This window comes from Schistocerca nitens, chromosome 2 (genome assembly GCF_023898315.1).
Source record: "Schistocerca nitens isolate TAMUIC-IGC-003100 chromosome 2, iqSchNite1.1, whole genome shotgun sequence".
NCBI lineage: Eukaryota > Metazoa > Arthropoda > Insecta > Orthoptera > Acrididae > Schistocerca > Schistocerca nitens.
The window spans coordinates 372994260-373008393 of NC_064615.1; the positions used below are offsets into that span (position 1 = coordinate 372994260).

The 14134-nt window shown below is 41.8% G+C and overlaps 1 protein-coding gene across 1 annotated transcript in view; it reads left to right on the forward strand.

The window, feature by feature from the left end:
• Window positions 1-13815, forward strand: part of LOC126235029 (uncharacterized) — a 51018-nt gene extending 37203 nt beyond the window's left edge. Inside the window, exon 4 of the mRNA XM_049943764.1 lies at window positions 13423-13815. Within this exon, the coding sequence (XP_049799721.1) occupies window positions 13423-13815 (393 nt within the window). The remainder of the gene's footprint in view (window positions 1-13422) is intronic.
• Window positions 13816-14134: the final 319 nt, after the last annotated feature.

Consider the following 14134-nt stretch of genomic DNA (forward strand, 5'->3'; position numbering starts at 1 on the left):
AAAGGGATTTATTCCAGATATTGTAAATGTGTTTTTGTGACTTCGTTACAGCGATGTCATTTTTGAAAGGACTTTTCTCCTGGAGTAATACTCTTTCAATGGTGATCATCTTCGCGTACCGTCTAATTGAATACCTGATTCACTATGCGGTACGTTTCGCTTTTCTTAGTTCAAGTCATATGTTGTACGATGTCGCTAAATTGTATGCATAACATGAAAATTTAGCCTGTAATGCATGTATACCATGAAGACATTGCAAAGAAAGGAGCAAATGAAGTTTACTCCTTCTGATTTGATTACATAAAAGAATGTGCCCCAGAAAATGTCGAAGAACTAGGTTTGTTTTCCGACGATTGCGTTGGGAAAAATAAGAATCATTGTAAGATTCTAATATGTCCATCTTTGGCGAAAGCTAAACTTTTCGATAAAGTGGAATAGTGTTTTCCTATTCGTCGACATTCGTATAACGTATGTGATAGGAAATGTTCCATGGTGAAATGGGCAACTAGAAGAGCTCATAAAATGAACATGGTGAAATAATATTGGGAAATCACTGCAAGGGCATCCAAACATTGTAAGCTCTCCATAAAGCTAACAGAAACTAAAAATGCGTACAACTTGTCTAAGTGGTGGTCACCATACTATAAAAAGGACTGTTGTTCAACGAATCAAAACATAGGCATGTTCCAAAACGCCAGAAAGATACTAATTTACAGCCGTGTGTTATGGCATAATTTGACCTTTCATTTCTGGAAGTGACCCGTTGTTTTTAAGTTGAAAGGCTTACACTGGACCAGTGGCTATTAATAGCAACAAAATGCGAAATCTGCAACGTTTATTTGGTTATACTCAGCACGGATATAAGTATTTATATGATAATTTGATGAAATGGTCTGTATGTAACACTGCTGCTGCTGCTGCTGCAGATGGTGATCAATGAATCCATTTTGTACGTATTTTGATTAGAGTTAAGAAAGAAACAACTTAAAACACTAACTTAAAACACAACTAAAAGCTTAACTTGGCCATGTATGTGAATTATTTTCTCGAGGAAAGAACCTTCTTCCAAGTTTGTAGACTTATTTTTCAAAGAGATTGCAAAACCTAGCAACTGCAGCAATGGCAAACTCGTCATTTTATTCTGATCTTTAAACATTGGAAAGTCAGTCCTGTTACATTTCATACAGTCACCCAAAGAATGTTTTCCTTCGTTTCTAAAAACTTAAGATTTTGGAGTAAAGTACTTCCAAAAATGTCTGTATCAGTTACAAAACTAGCTGATTCATGCACAAAGTCATCATATTGTAAAGATTTCATTGGATTTATCCGTTTAAATGAAGTAGATTGGTCACAAAAATGCATGAAAATTTCCAGTAGAGAACAAAATGGAGGATGGTCATAACTTTGGAAAAATTATACTTCTTCAGAGTTTGGTCAGCAACGATACTTGGTACAGGTACTGGTCCAAATGTGGCACAATTTTGCTTGTACAGGGTGACAAATATTGTACTAAATGAAAAGAAACGTAAAGCTACGACGTGTACACACAACATGTAAACGACACTACAGATATTCGGATTTAGGTTATGACATGTTCAATATGCGTGCCATCCTTGTCGATGATGTGGCGCAACGAATAGCTAAATTCTGCATGACCTGCCGACATTGATGCTGTCGATGACCTCCTGAATGGCTGTTTTCAACTCAGCAATGGTTTTGGAGCATTGCTGTACATCTTGTCTTTAATATATCCCCATAAAAAGGAGTCGAGTGTGTTCAGATCCAGAGAATATGGCAGCTAATCGAGGCCCAGGCCAGTGCCCTCTCGGTACCCCAGAGCCAGAATGTGGTCCCCAAAGTGTTCCACCAGGACGTCAAACACTCTCCTGCTTCGATGGGGTCGAACTCCGTTTTGTATGAACTACATCTTGTCGAAATAGGGGTCATGGGGATGAAATCATCTTCCAAAACCTTCACTTACCGTTCGGTAGACACCGTGCCATCAAGGAATATTGCACCGATTATTCTGTGACTGGACATTGCTCACCACACAGTCACTCGTTGAGGGTGAAGAGACTTCTCGATCGCGAAATGTGGATTCTCAGTCCCCCAAAAACACCAATTTAGCATATTGTCTAACCCATCCAAATGAAAATGGGCTTCGTCGCTAAACCAAACCAAACCATACTAGTTACCACCATGACCGTATAGCCAACTGTGCAGTTCGAACGTTATAACGCAAATCTTTCAGAAGTTATGACTATTTTATTTCATATAGTTCAATAATTGTCAGCCTGTATATGTTAGCTACGTACTGTCAACAAGAACCAGGAGAGGAAGCTTTACATAATGTCAAGTGGGAATATATCTGTGACAGCTCATTATTTCTCTATATTTTCCATTGCAGTCTATTTCGCATTTGTTTTTGTAATAGTTCCCGGTTTTACTCAAATTTGGAACTTCTTCAGATCCATAGCAGTTACACAGTGACTGCAGCTTACAGGGAAAGTAACGTCAGGTGAATAATGAACCAGGATGTCTTCCATACAGTTGTTTGTTCCAAAATCCGCCTATGGTTGCCTCTTGCAGTACTGGTGGTCTCTGAAGATTATTCCTACTAAGAAAAAACTCTGACGTTAATCATTGTCAGAACTTAATAACAAGAAGGAACAGAATTTTTTCCTCTGTAAATTAACTGTACATTCTGTAGGCGACGTTTCCATACTCATAAAAAAATCAACTTGTAGAAATGAGTATGGTAAAAAGTAAAACGTTTCTTAACCCAACTTGGAAAGCACATTTCTGAAATTTCATGAAAATTCTTTACATGAAGTGCAACACACTCATTCCAGCATATTTCATTGATGATTACTGAACAAATCTGTGGTGTTTTTGTGGTGACTAAAGACCTATACCACATTAGACAACTCTTCTTTGCAGTTTGTATGCCTGTTATTAGTTCGGCTTTTACGTAGTAAGGATTCTAGACACAAACTGGTTGAATGAAATTCTGATAGAAAACATACTTAATGAATGAATTACACTTCCTTAGTAATTTTCCAATCTATCTCCGTCTGTGACTTGCCCTTCCTACAGCTATATTTACTGATATATAATTTTCATGCTTGATATCTGTGCAGACGAACAACAATAGTCACTTTACACTTTTGAGTGGGACCACTGATTTGTCGGCGATTGCCAGTTTAACATTATTGGTTCTTCTCTCCTATTTGTGGGCGTATCTTACTGTAGTTACACAATGCTTTACACTGCCAATATAGACACATAAAAAAGTTTGCATCACCTTGGTTCCGAGAGTTCCGGAACCTATACAGAAAATTGGAATAGAGATCAACATAAACATCATTTCCGCTCGTTTTATTGCTCATGTAAACCACAAATTGCATGTTGTACCACCATACAGCGAGACCTTCAGAGGTGGTGGTCCAGACTGCTGTACACCCCGGTACCTCTAATACCCAGTAGCACGTCCTCTTGCATTGATGAATGCCTGTATTCGTCGTGGCATACCATCCACAAGTTCATCAAGACACGGTTGGTCCAGATTGTCCCACTCCTCAACGGCGATTCGGCGAAGATCCCTCAGAGTGGTTGGTGGATCACGTCGACCATAAACTGCCTTTTTCCATCTATCCCAGGCTTGTTCAATAGGGTTCATATTTGGAGAACATGCTGGCCACTCTAGTCGAGCGATGTCGTTATCCTGAAGGAAGTCATTCATAAGATGTGCACGATGGGGGCGGGAATTGTCGTCCATGAAGACGAATGCCTCGCCAATATGCTGCCGATATGGTTGCACTATCAGTCGGTGGATGGTATTCACATGTCGTGCAACGTTTACGACGCCTTCCAAGACGACCAGCGGCGTATGTCGGCCCTACGTAATGCCGCCCCAAAACAGCAGGGAACGTCCACATTGCTGCACTCGCTGGACAGTGTGTCTAAGCCGTTCAGCCTGACCGGGTTGCCTCCAAACCTGCCTCCGTCGACTGTCTGGTTGAAGGCATATGCAATATTCATCGGTGAAGAGAAAGTGATGCCAATCCTGAGCGGTCCATTCGGCATGTTTTTGGCCCATCTGTACCGCGCTGCATGGTGACGTAGTTGCAAAGATGGACCTCGTCATGGACGTCGGGAGTGAAGTTGTGCGTCATACAGCCTATTGTGCACAGTTAGAGTCGTAACACGACGTCCTGTGACTGCACGAAAAGCATCATTCAACATTGTCACGTTGCTGTCAGGGTTCCTCCGAGCCATAATCCGTAGGTAGCTGCCATCCACTGTAGTAGTAGCCCTTGGGCGGACTGAGCGAGGCATGTATAGGCAGTTCCTGTCTCTCTTTATCTCCTCCATGTCCGAATAACATCGCTTTGGTTCAGTCCGAGACGCCTGGACACTTCCCTTGTTGAGAGCCCTTCCTGGCACGGAACCGATGGAACCGCGGTATTGAGCGTCTAGGCATGGTTGAACTACAGACAACACGAGCCGTGTACCTCCTTTCTGGTGGTATGACTGGAACTGATTGGCTGCCGGACCCCCTCTGTCTAAAAGGCGCTGCTCATGCATGGTTGTTTATATCTTTGGGTGGGTTTAGTGACATCTCTGAACAGTCAGAGGGACTGTGTCTGTGAAACAATATCCACACTCAATGTCTATCTTCAGGAGTTCTGGGAACTGGGGTTATGCAAAACTTTTTTTGACGTGTATATATCGCACTTGATAACAGATACAGCATCTGTTTCTCGATTACGTTCAACAACGCAAATATTAGTTAATTAGTCAGTTATATGTTCTAATGTTCCATAGATCATTTGAATGATTCTTTTATCGAAAGGATGTGGTGTAGAACGTGTCAGTTTACAGGATCTGTATACACAATTAGTGTTAACATTAACGAACTATTTTTATAAGCTACCTGTTATTAAATAGACATTCGCATTACAGAGGTTCCCCATGGCGCAGTGGGACTATAACCTAAGAGTAAGAATGCGCTGCGGAACTCTGTCTTATCAACAACATCCGGGTTGCTGCTGCGAAAGCTTTGTTTCGTAATTGGTAGTGTACTACATGCTTAAGGCACACACTCTTATTCGAACCAAGCCTGGGACACAGTTGAACTTGTCACACATGATTAACGTCAGAGAGGATCTTTCTTAGATGCTAGGTTCAACTAAGTCGTTAAATAATCATAAGGTTTTTCCCATAATTATGTCCACTACATTACAATAGTTGAACAGGCTCTCGCCGAGCACACTGGACTCTCTTTTAGCAGAATGAGGTTTTACATATCCATCTGGAAGTCACGGTTTACGTTTTCTGTGATTTCTCTAAACTGGTTAAGGTTAATGCTGGAATGATTCATTTGAAGAATATACTGCTGATTTCATATCCATTAGATGCCCTGGTTCTTGCTCCTTTTATAATAACACTATTTTTGCTGGCACATTAAGCCACACTCTTCCTTTCTCTTTTCATGTAATAGATTAGGGTAACATATTTCAAACACTTTGCAACAACTACTAGTTCTTATTTCTGTAATTTACACATGACTTTACAGTAATTTAGGTCTACTTACAGTTCATTTTTAATGCAGTTAAGCTAAATTGTGCTACAAAATTAGTATGATTCTCATGCAATAGATATTATGAATGAATACAACATTTTGATTACACTAAACCTTCAAATAAATACCTATATTATTATTATTACAAACGCTTTGGTCATTATGTAAAGCTGTCTTCATACTCCTTAACATATAACTTTATTCACTTAGCTTAAACTTACGTCTAGCTACGCAAAACAGATCCTATAAATTGTGTGGCGTGACTGTCGAGTTGGTCCATATTTAGGTTTAACGACTTCCTGGTAAACTCTGATGAAATCCTTAACGCTCAGATAAACTGTGCAGGTTGTGTATTAAATAAATGCGTATATTGTGTTCTTAGAGAATAAGGTGAAGAAATTTTTTTGTTTATTTTATACGAATTTAGGCAGCATAAAACTGCAAAACAAAAAAATGGTTATTAGCAGAATTTTTCAATTTTTAAACCAGCATTGAAATATTATGTCTCTCTTGTTGTAGCATACTTTCGACTTCCAACAGAGCTGTTTGAAGACAGCTCACCCAATCTGAAGCAAATCTGCAGTCTGTCAAGTCATTACTGGCTGCCTTACAGTGTGAAACAGACAGTTTTGAAATTTACTTTAGGCTCTCGCCAGATAACTCTTCATCATATGATGTCTCATGGAAATACTTGTCTTAGAAAGTGACATTGTATGGTGCAATTGGCTGACAGATTCCAAAGTTTGGCCTAGCCACACACTGCAAAAAGGATTCATCTTTTTTCCTTGAGGTATGAATGTTATGTGCAGGGTAACTGTTCAGTGTAAATGTTTGCAAAGAGTGAATCTGTAGCGTAGTATAGTGTTACCATCGCTGGCGAGAGACTAGAGAGAGGACGCCCAGTAGCATAGCGCGTACTTCCGTTGTTATGTGAAACCAGAGGGATGGTCACGTCTTATGCCCTTGTGTGGCAAGGTGTTCACAATCAGATGTGCCTCATGACCTTGGTCTTCTAGAGAAGTCTAGAATGCAACCCAAGACAACTGCGCACCATCTGTCGGGAACTACAGTCATATACCCTTTACTTATTGCCTGAATTGAACTGATAATAATTTCTTAGAGTACCAGGATGCCAACTTCAGCAGCAATCCACGTGCTGCTGTGTATTTGCAGACCATGACAGTAGCAGGATCACAGGTATATTACACAATTTGTGAACTACGAGACAGGAGATGAAATATGGAAAATTTATCAGGCAAACGTTATTTTTGATTTTGAGTTTTTAAAACTCTGCCTTCTGCGAAAAACTATTTCTTTTCTCTATTCTCTACGCAAACATGTTTCAACACCTTTGTGTCCTCTTCAGCAGGTTTGAATTTATTTCTATAAAAATTTTATACTAAGGCAGTAGCTGATTTCATATTTTAGGCCTAAAACAGTAATGCTTGCTTCTTTTATAGCTCACCTTGTAACACGCCCGGGAGTACTAATGGAGGTAGGGGACCCTTAAACTGGTACTGTTTGTCGTTTCGACCGTGCGCCCTGTCCACACCACGTACCTGGTAATCCCGCGGCGGTCGTGCTGTTCTGCTAAACACTGCTGCTGGCTTGCCTGAAGTTATCTATCGAATTATGCAAACGGGTTTAGGGGGAGCCACTCAACGTTAAGACACAACACTGTTCGACGTCTGCTATGGACAACCATATTTTGAGAGGATAAAATAAAGTCGCAGGTTGCACTGTTTACATGCTAATTCAGAAGTATTATCACAATTAATGGATGATTAACAGTCCACAATATCGTGCGGACGAGCGTACGCGTAACCGACACGACGCAGGTGATGGTTGATGATGCGGAAGCCGAATGGTCGCACGAAAGTTCTTACGCTCATGACGCATACACAGATATTTGGTACCAGTCCTCCTTGAAACTAGTAATGATATTTTAACACTGTTCACAAAGTTAAATTTACAGTTTGCAGTTCTCAGTTGTACGAGCGAGCGCGGCTGATTGTTTAAAATGCGGAAACACGATGACCGAACGCACGTCCTCACGCTCGCTACATGACACTGACACTTGACTGCTCTCTTTGATGGTAACTAATTTTTACTGATTCACATTAGTTCATTCGGGAGACCGAACACGGCGCGGATGATTGATGCTGTGCGACACGCAACGAGAGGATACATAAATACGTTATTGAAGGCACTGCTCATTTTCAATTACTTCTTGACGCACTTTCCTCTAAACCATTTCCATATATCATCACTTTACTGTAATAGCACTTGTAGCAACATTTCAACTTCCATACTAAAAATGCCTCTCACATGCAGAGCTACACACTACACAACATAACAGTTCCGTGTCCCATGTTCGACGCTCTAGACGCGGCTGTCCGCAAAGATACTCCACAACTAAACCAGCGATATGACAGTACACTTACAACCTGTACAGTAGTAGTGAAGATGGAATTGTACAGGGCGGTTTACTTTTATGCGCCTTTTTAGCTTGACAGCATGTCATCTGCAAAGGAAGGATGACGGCTCAAATGGCTCTGAGCACTATGGGACTTAACATCTTAGGTCATCAGTCCCCTAGAACTTAGAACTAGTTAAACCTAACTAACCTAAGGACATCACACACATCCATGCCCGAGGCAGGATTCGAACCTGCGACCGTAGCAGGAAGTATGACGGTTTGAACCCACGTTCAGCCCTGTAGATTTAGGTTTTCCGTGATTTCTCTAAATCGATGCAGGCAAATACCTGTTTCCTTTGAAAGGGCGCCGCCGATCCGCTTCCCCATTCCTCAAAAAATCCGAGCTTGTGCTCCATCTATAATAACACCGATGTCGACGGGACGTTAAACGCTTCATCTTCTTTCTTCTTGTAATTTGGCTTTCCTTTGGATCATAAAGTACTGGGCACAAAAGATTCATAACGAAAATTATTGAGATAACTTGTTGCTTGTAGGAAAGTGAGCGAGACATAGGTTATAACATATTTACCACGGGGCTTACACAAGCTCGGAATATTCAGCTTTCCTCATGTCCCGAAGATAGGAACTTACATACTACAATATGTAGAGGAAGTATTTTGAGGTACAAGGAGGCTTTTTTGCTACTTTCAGTCTATCTCACGTTATGTAAATTGGGAGATAGAGGACGAAAGGAAAGGAAAGGGAGGGAACTATGGATGTCAGCTGCATCAGGTCTTTATGTGGAGTCAATGGCTACGAATGAAAATGTGTGCTAGCCTGCGAACCCAAGATCTTCTGCTTACTAACCAGTTGCGTTAACCATTGCACCATCCAGACGCAGTATTTACCACACATGTGCAGACTCGGCACGCTCCGTGGCTAACTGACATTTCCACCCAGCACCACTTATCCACTGTCCATGACCTCCATGCTAGCAATTTTGAAATTCTCAATGGAGGTCCAACGTAATTGTGCTTCCGCAATTAAGGTGGTGGATTCATTGCCCATCATGGTGAATCAGTTTAATGAATGCGTGATGTCTGTTCTTTCGGACATGGTCTTTCAGACCTGTCCAAAAGAACAGACACCACATATATTATTCAAGTGTGCCGTACCCAGCTGTAGCCACTCATTGGTGATTTAATCCTAGACACGTACTAAACTGTGGGGACACTGATTGCTGCGTTCTACCATCCTCAAACTCGACTGTAATAATCCCATCGTTTCGCCTCTGCTTTCCAGTCCTCATATGCTGCACTTCTAGCAGCACATTCTACCAACTGTACACCTACACACCCTCCACATATTCTCCGAAAGAAATTTCAACCATCTCCCCCTCATAGATTATGAACTCCATCACGACATTTACCTATCCCACCAGCTGTAAGTCCACGTCACCAATTGCACCTCATGAGGGCTTCCCCTCCCTCCTTTTCCCTCATTTCCTTATCCCACTTTTTCCCCATCTGCCCTTCTTTCGCCATTCCCCTTTTTCCAACAACTGTTAGTGTCACCAGTTCCTGCCACTTCTCCGCCCCTTCTCACTCCTACCCCATCGCAGCATCCTCCATCCTTATATCACCACAATCCTACCTTCCCCACAGGCCAATCTTCCCCCTTCATCAACAGACTTCCTATCCCAGGGCAGGGCCTCCCGGTTCTTAGTGACAGAAGAGTGCTTCTTTTAGGTATCAATGTTTCGGTATCAAGTTTTAAATGTTTTTGAATGTGCGCTTATTGCATTTCGTTCTACCTTTTATTATTACTGATTCTAACTACTAGTGGAGGAGCTCATATTTCTCGTACATCCAAAAACTTCCATTTTTCCTTTCGAAATAGTTTTAAATACAACGTACATGTCTTCCCTATTTGTTTCTTTTTCATCTCATTTAATTTCTAATGTCAGTTGGCCGAAGAGCGGGTTGCTTATAGCACTGGAAGGCTAGGTCCCGCCCATATGGGGGGATGAAAAAACAATAAACAAAAAATACTACTTTTCACTCACAACTCAAAATAATTCCAGAAATATGAATGAGATGAAGAATGGGTGATTTAACAAACCAATCCAAATTTGATAACATGCCGGAAAGTCATCCGAGCCAGGAACGTGTGTTTGCAGTCCAGTGAACACGGGTGTTCTAATCTAGGAGGACTGGAGTGTACAAAGAAAATTCTTCATGAAGATGTCTAAGGAAGAGCAGTACTTGGTCACCGAGAGTGTCAAAACATAGAATGGTTACAATTGAACTATCGCTACTTGAGAGGGCTCCCATGAAATATCAGTGATCGCAAGACAGTAAAACTTCGTGGGAAGATTGTAAGGGCATGCGGAAGAGAAACAATGAATAAACCATTCAAAGAAAAACATTTTAATTTCTACATGAGAGGGTAACATTTATTAACTGCGTACCATGTTCACGTTCCAGGTTACAAACGTTGCTCTGTGTGACAACCATCTGCATCCACGACAGCCTGGAACCGTACCAGTGATACGATTGCACAATTATTCGTAGCACTTTTCGAACGGTGGACCCTGGGATGTTCAGCTATCGCGACACAGCTCGTGCACTGCTTGACCCATCCATGGGTACACTAGCTTTTCCAGCAATTGGTGGTGCAATTGACAGTCAACTTCTCCGACGAGCCATCCACAAGCCATTGGCTAATTCCAACTTCCGATTCATGTTCTCCCAACCCCGTGCGGAAAGAGTACCTCTGCGTATTCCTTTAACGCGTCGATACTCGCGAAGAGCAGTATCACTGTTGCTGTCGTTTTGATAAAACAGCTTTACCAGTAAAACTCTGTTTCCCAGACCCACATCGACTTGCAGTTGTAATGAGCAGTGATGTTTGTGTTTCAACCCAACGTCGCCGTAGCAGTAGCGGCGCCTAATGGCAAGTCATGATGTTAACACTACTAACAACGCAAATCACAGTATGAACATTATTCCTGTAAAGCTGAATACCCACATGTTAAACAGTCTTTCGTCTAAACACACTCAAGCAGAGACAGTTTAATTATAACCACCCTTTGAACACCCTGGCTTATGTTGACAGTAATCTGAATGAGTGAGCCCAAGTCCTGGAACGAAAAGCACCCTCCAAACATAGCAGAACTATCTCCAGTATGAGTAGCATGTTCCACACACTCCAGGTTAAACCCTTCATTGGACCTTCAGTTCACTAGACGCCTTACACCATTTTATATGAGACAAATCGCGACTCGTCGGTCACATTACACTTCTGCCTTCGATAACTGTCCAGTTTCTGTGTTGTTTGGCCCACTAAGCACGTGCAGCTGTTTGTGGTGGTGTGATCAAGGGCCTCCTGCAAGCCTCCTGGTTCCAAATGTCCATTGCATGGAGTTACCAACGGAAATTTCGCTCAGAAACTGACCTACAGTCATTCACGGCAGCAATTCCTGCAATATTTGAAACCGACTGTCGTTGGCGAGGCTTTACAATCGTCTTCGGTTCCTATCGGCGATCTTTGTAAGACAACTGATATTGCGGCATTTGACATCGCCACAAGTGGGACACCATTCCTTGTATACAAATCGAACATTCCGCTTTGATACAACAGTATATCGAGCAATTTGATCCACAGTGTAGTCGTGGGCACATCGAAAAATGTAAGATCGTTTCTGTCATTCTATTACATCTTGAAGAAATCATACCTTACTGCAGTGATTCCATACAATAGACGAGCACATACACATCACTTCGTTACAATGACAGGCGTCAGCAGTGGTGAATCGCATCTGGAGTCGGTATCAGTTCCACACCGATCTACAGTAATCAGAAACGACCAGTGTATTCTTTTAAATAAGTGAATCAAGGGGGTGGACCAGAGTGGAAATTTTTTTAGCCCAATTTTTATTGGCTTAAAATGTTCCTTTGAGAGAGTATTTTTAAGATTCATTCATATAAAGTGTGCTATAAACGTCAAAATATGTTACAACCGCGATATACTGCACGATGTATCGCGCATCCGTGCGCTCAAATGCAACCGATGTAATGCTATAATAGTTAACGACAGAATACGGGTCCTGTTAGTTTCGAATATCACAGAGGGGCATTAGTGTGAATTAAAATACTATTCTCAACAAGATATCTCTTCGTAACAACATCATTCGTTTATGGTAAACAGTCTAAAATCACGGGCTTGTCTCACATCTGCTTAACTTGCCATAGCGCTTGTGTATTTGTATGTAGTAAAACGTTAGTGCATGAAAATGGCAAACAGAGGTATTTATGCGGATAAAAACGTTTCAAAAGATAATCCCTATCGTGCGTAAAAACGCTTCGACTGATAAGCGAAAGCCAGTTAATCGATATAATTTCGTCGAAACGAGAATGTTTCGACATCGGGGAAGAAAAGACAAACTGTACGGTACTGCCATTGTAAATTAAAGGTTTGTTCGATTTCAATATTAAAAATCACAAATTCAAACCTCAAATTCTCGTTCCTTCGTAACAACATTTTTCAAGTCGGCGGGAACTATTGCTCATGTAATATACGCGCAATTACATCATACAATACTTGTTTTGCAAATCAAACTGCCTTTTCCTGCTGCTATTTATTTTATTTAATCCATACGCGTTTCGCCTTCATCTGTTTTAAGGCATCATCAGTGGGATCTATAACGGCACAGTTTTGTTAGTTATAGATTATGAAAGAGTTCACTTCGCGATTTTTTGTAAAAAATGTAATTACTTACGATTTGCTGATTTGCGTTTCCTCACATCTGGTCTGGAGGTCGCACTACCATACAATTTTTCAATTTGTGAGTCAGCGTTTTTTCTGCTTTAGTGAGTAGGACATTTGCAATAATTTAGTTCTGTGTTTTTGGTTGCACGTTTTTACAACGGATTTTTTGTCGAAGACATTGACTTTTAGTTCGAAGTCCCGCCATTTTGTTAAAAACCATTTTTGAAACATCACTATGCACTATGTTTGACAATATTCTCAGCTACAGAGCAGTTTCTGAAATTTTGTTCTACGTTGAAAATTGTAGCGTTCAGAGTTCCCACCAATCGTCCTCGCACTCCACGAAGGCCTTTCGTCGATGTCCTGTAGTATCCTCCGGGTGCAAGTCTTTCACTTAAAAAATACACAATACAATCTTAAGAGTGTAAAATAAAAGTATAAAGTCAGTTTTATAATCTGTTTGTTAGTTTACTGAAAAAGTTCATGAATATCGGTTTCAAAATCGAGCGTCACCCTGGTCTACCCCTTTAATATTCTGTCTGGTGAGCTTCGTGTCACGCTTTATTCAGGTACACATTTGAAACCACCCTTCCACTACGAAATGAAATTGATTTGTTCTGTTTACTCGACAACCTTCCCACGTCCGCAGCTAACGCACGTGTCCAGCCCTGCACGCGACCTGGTGTACTTCCTGTACGCGAACGCTGGTGTGGACGCGCACGAGCGCCTGCCCTCGCTGCTGGAGACCTACCACTCACAGCTGCAGGCGTCGCTGCGTGCGTTGGGGATGGCAGCTGCGGCGGACGCCTACCCGCTGGACGAACTGCTCAGGGACGTGGAGGACCTGAAGCACTTCGCCCTGTACAACTCCTCCTGCAGTGGTTTCACACTCTCCTCACATCGCGTCGGGGACAAGTTCTCGCAAGCTGTGCGGGACCTTAATTTTCAGCCAGGCACATGCTACGGCATGTATGACAACGAGTACTCCGGGCCCTACATGCAGTACGTCATACGTCGCTTCGAGAGTAAGGGGCTCCTGTGAGTGACACTGACTATACAGTGTGGTACAACAGTAGAACTGAAGTTATGACTTCAGTACTGTCATGAGCCAAAACTCGGCATACCACTATGTTGTCTGCTACCCATGCAGAATGAACTAATTATTAAAGTGACCTTCATTACCAAGTGTAATTTCTCAGTTTACCTTCTCACTGGAGGAAGTGTTTTTTTCTTCTTCTAATTGATGATAACCATCCTGGTCCGAGCATGGGGCTCACAACCCGAACCACACGCCACTGTTAAGCACTAATGAAGGACTGGGTCCCTTACTTCGATTGCACATAATTCATTAAGGTCAATCC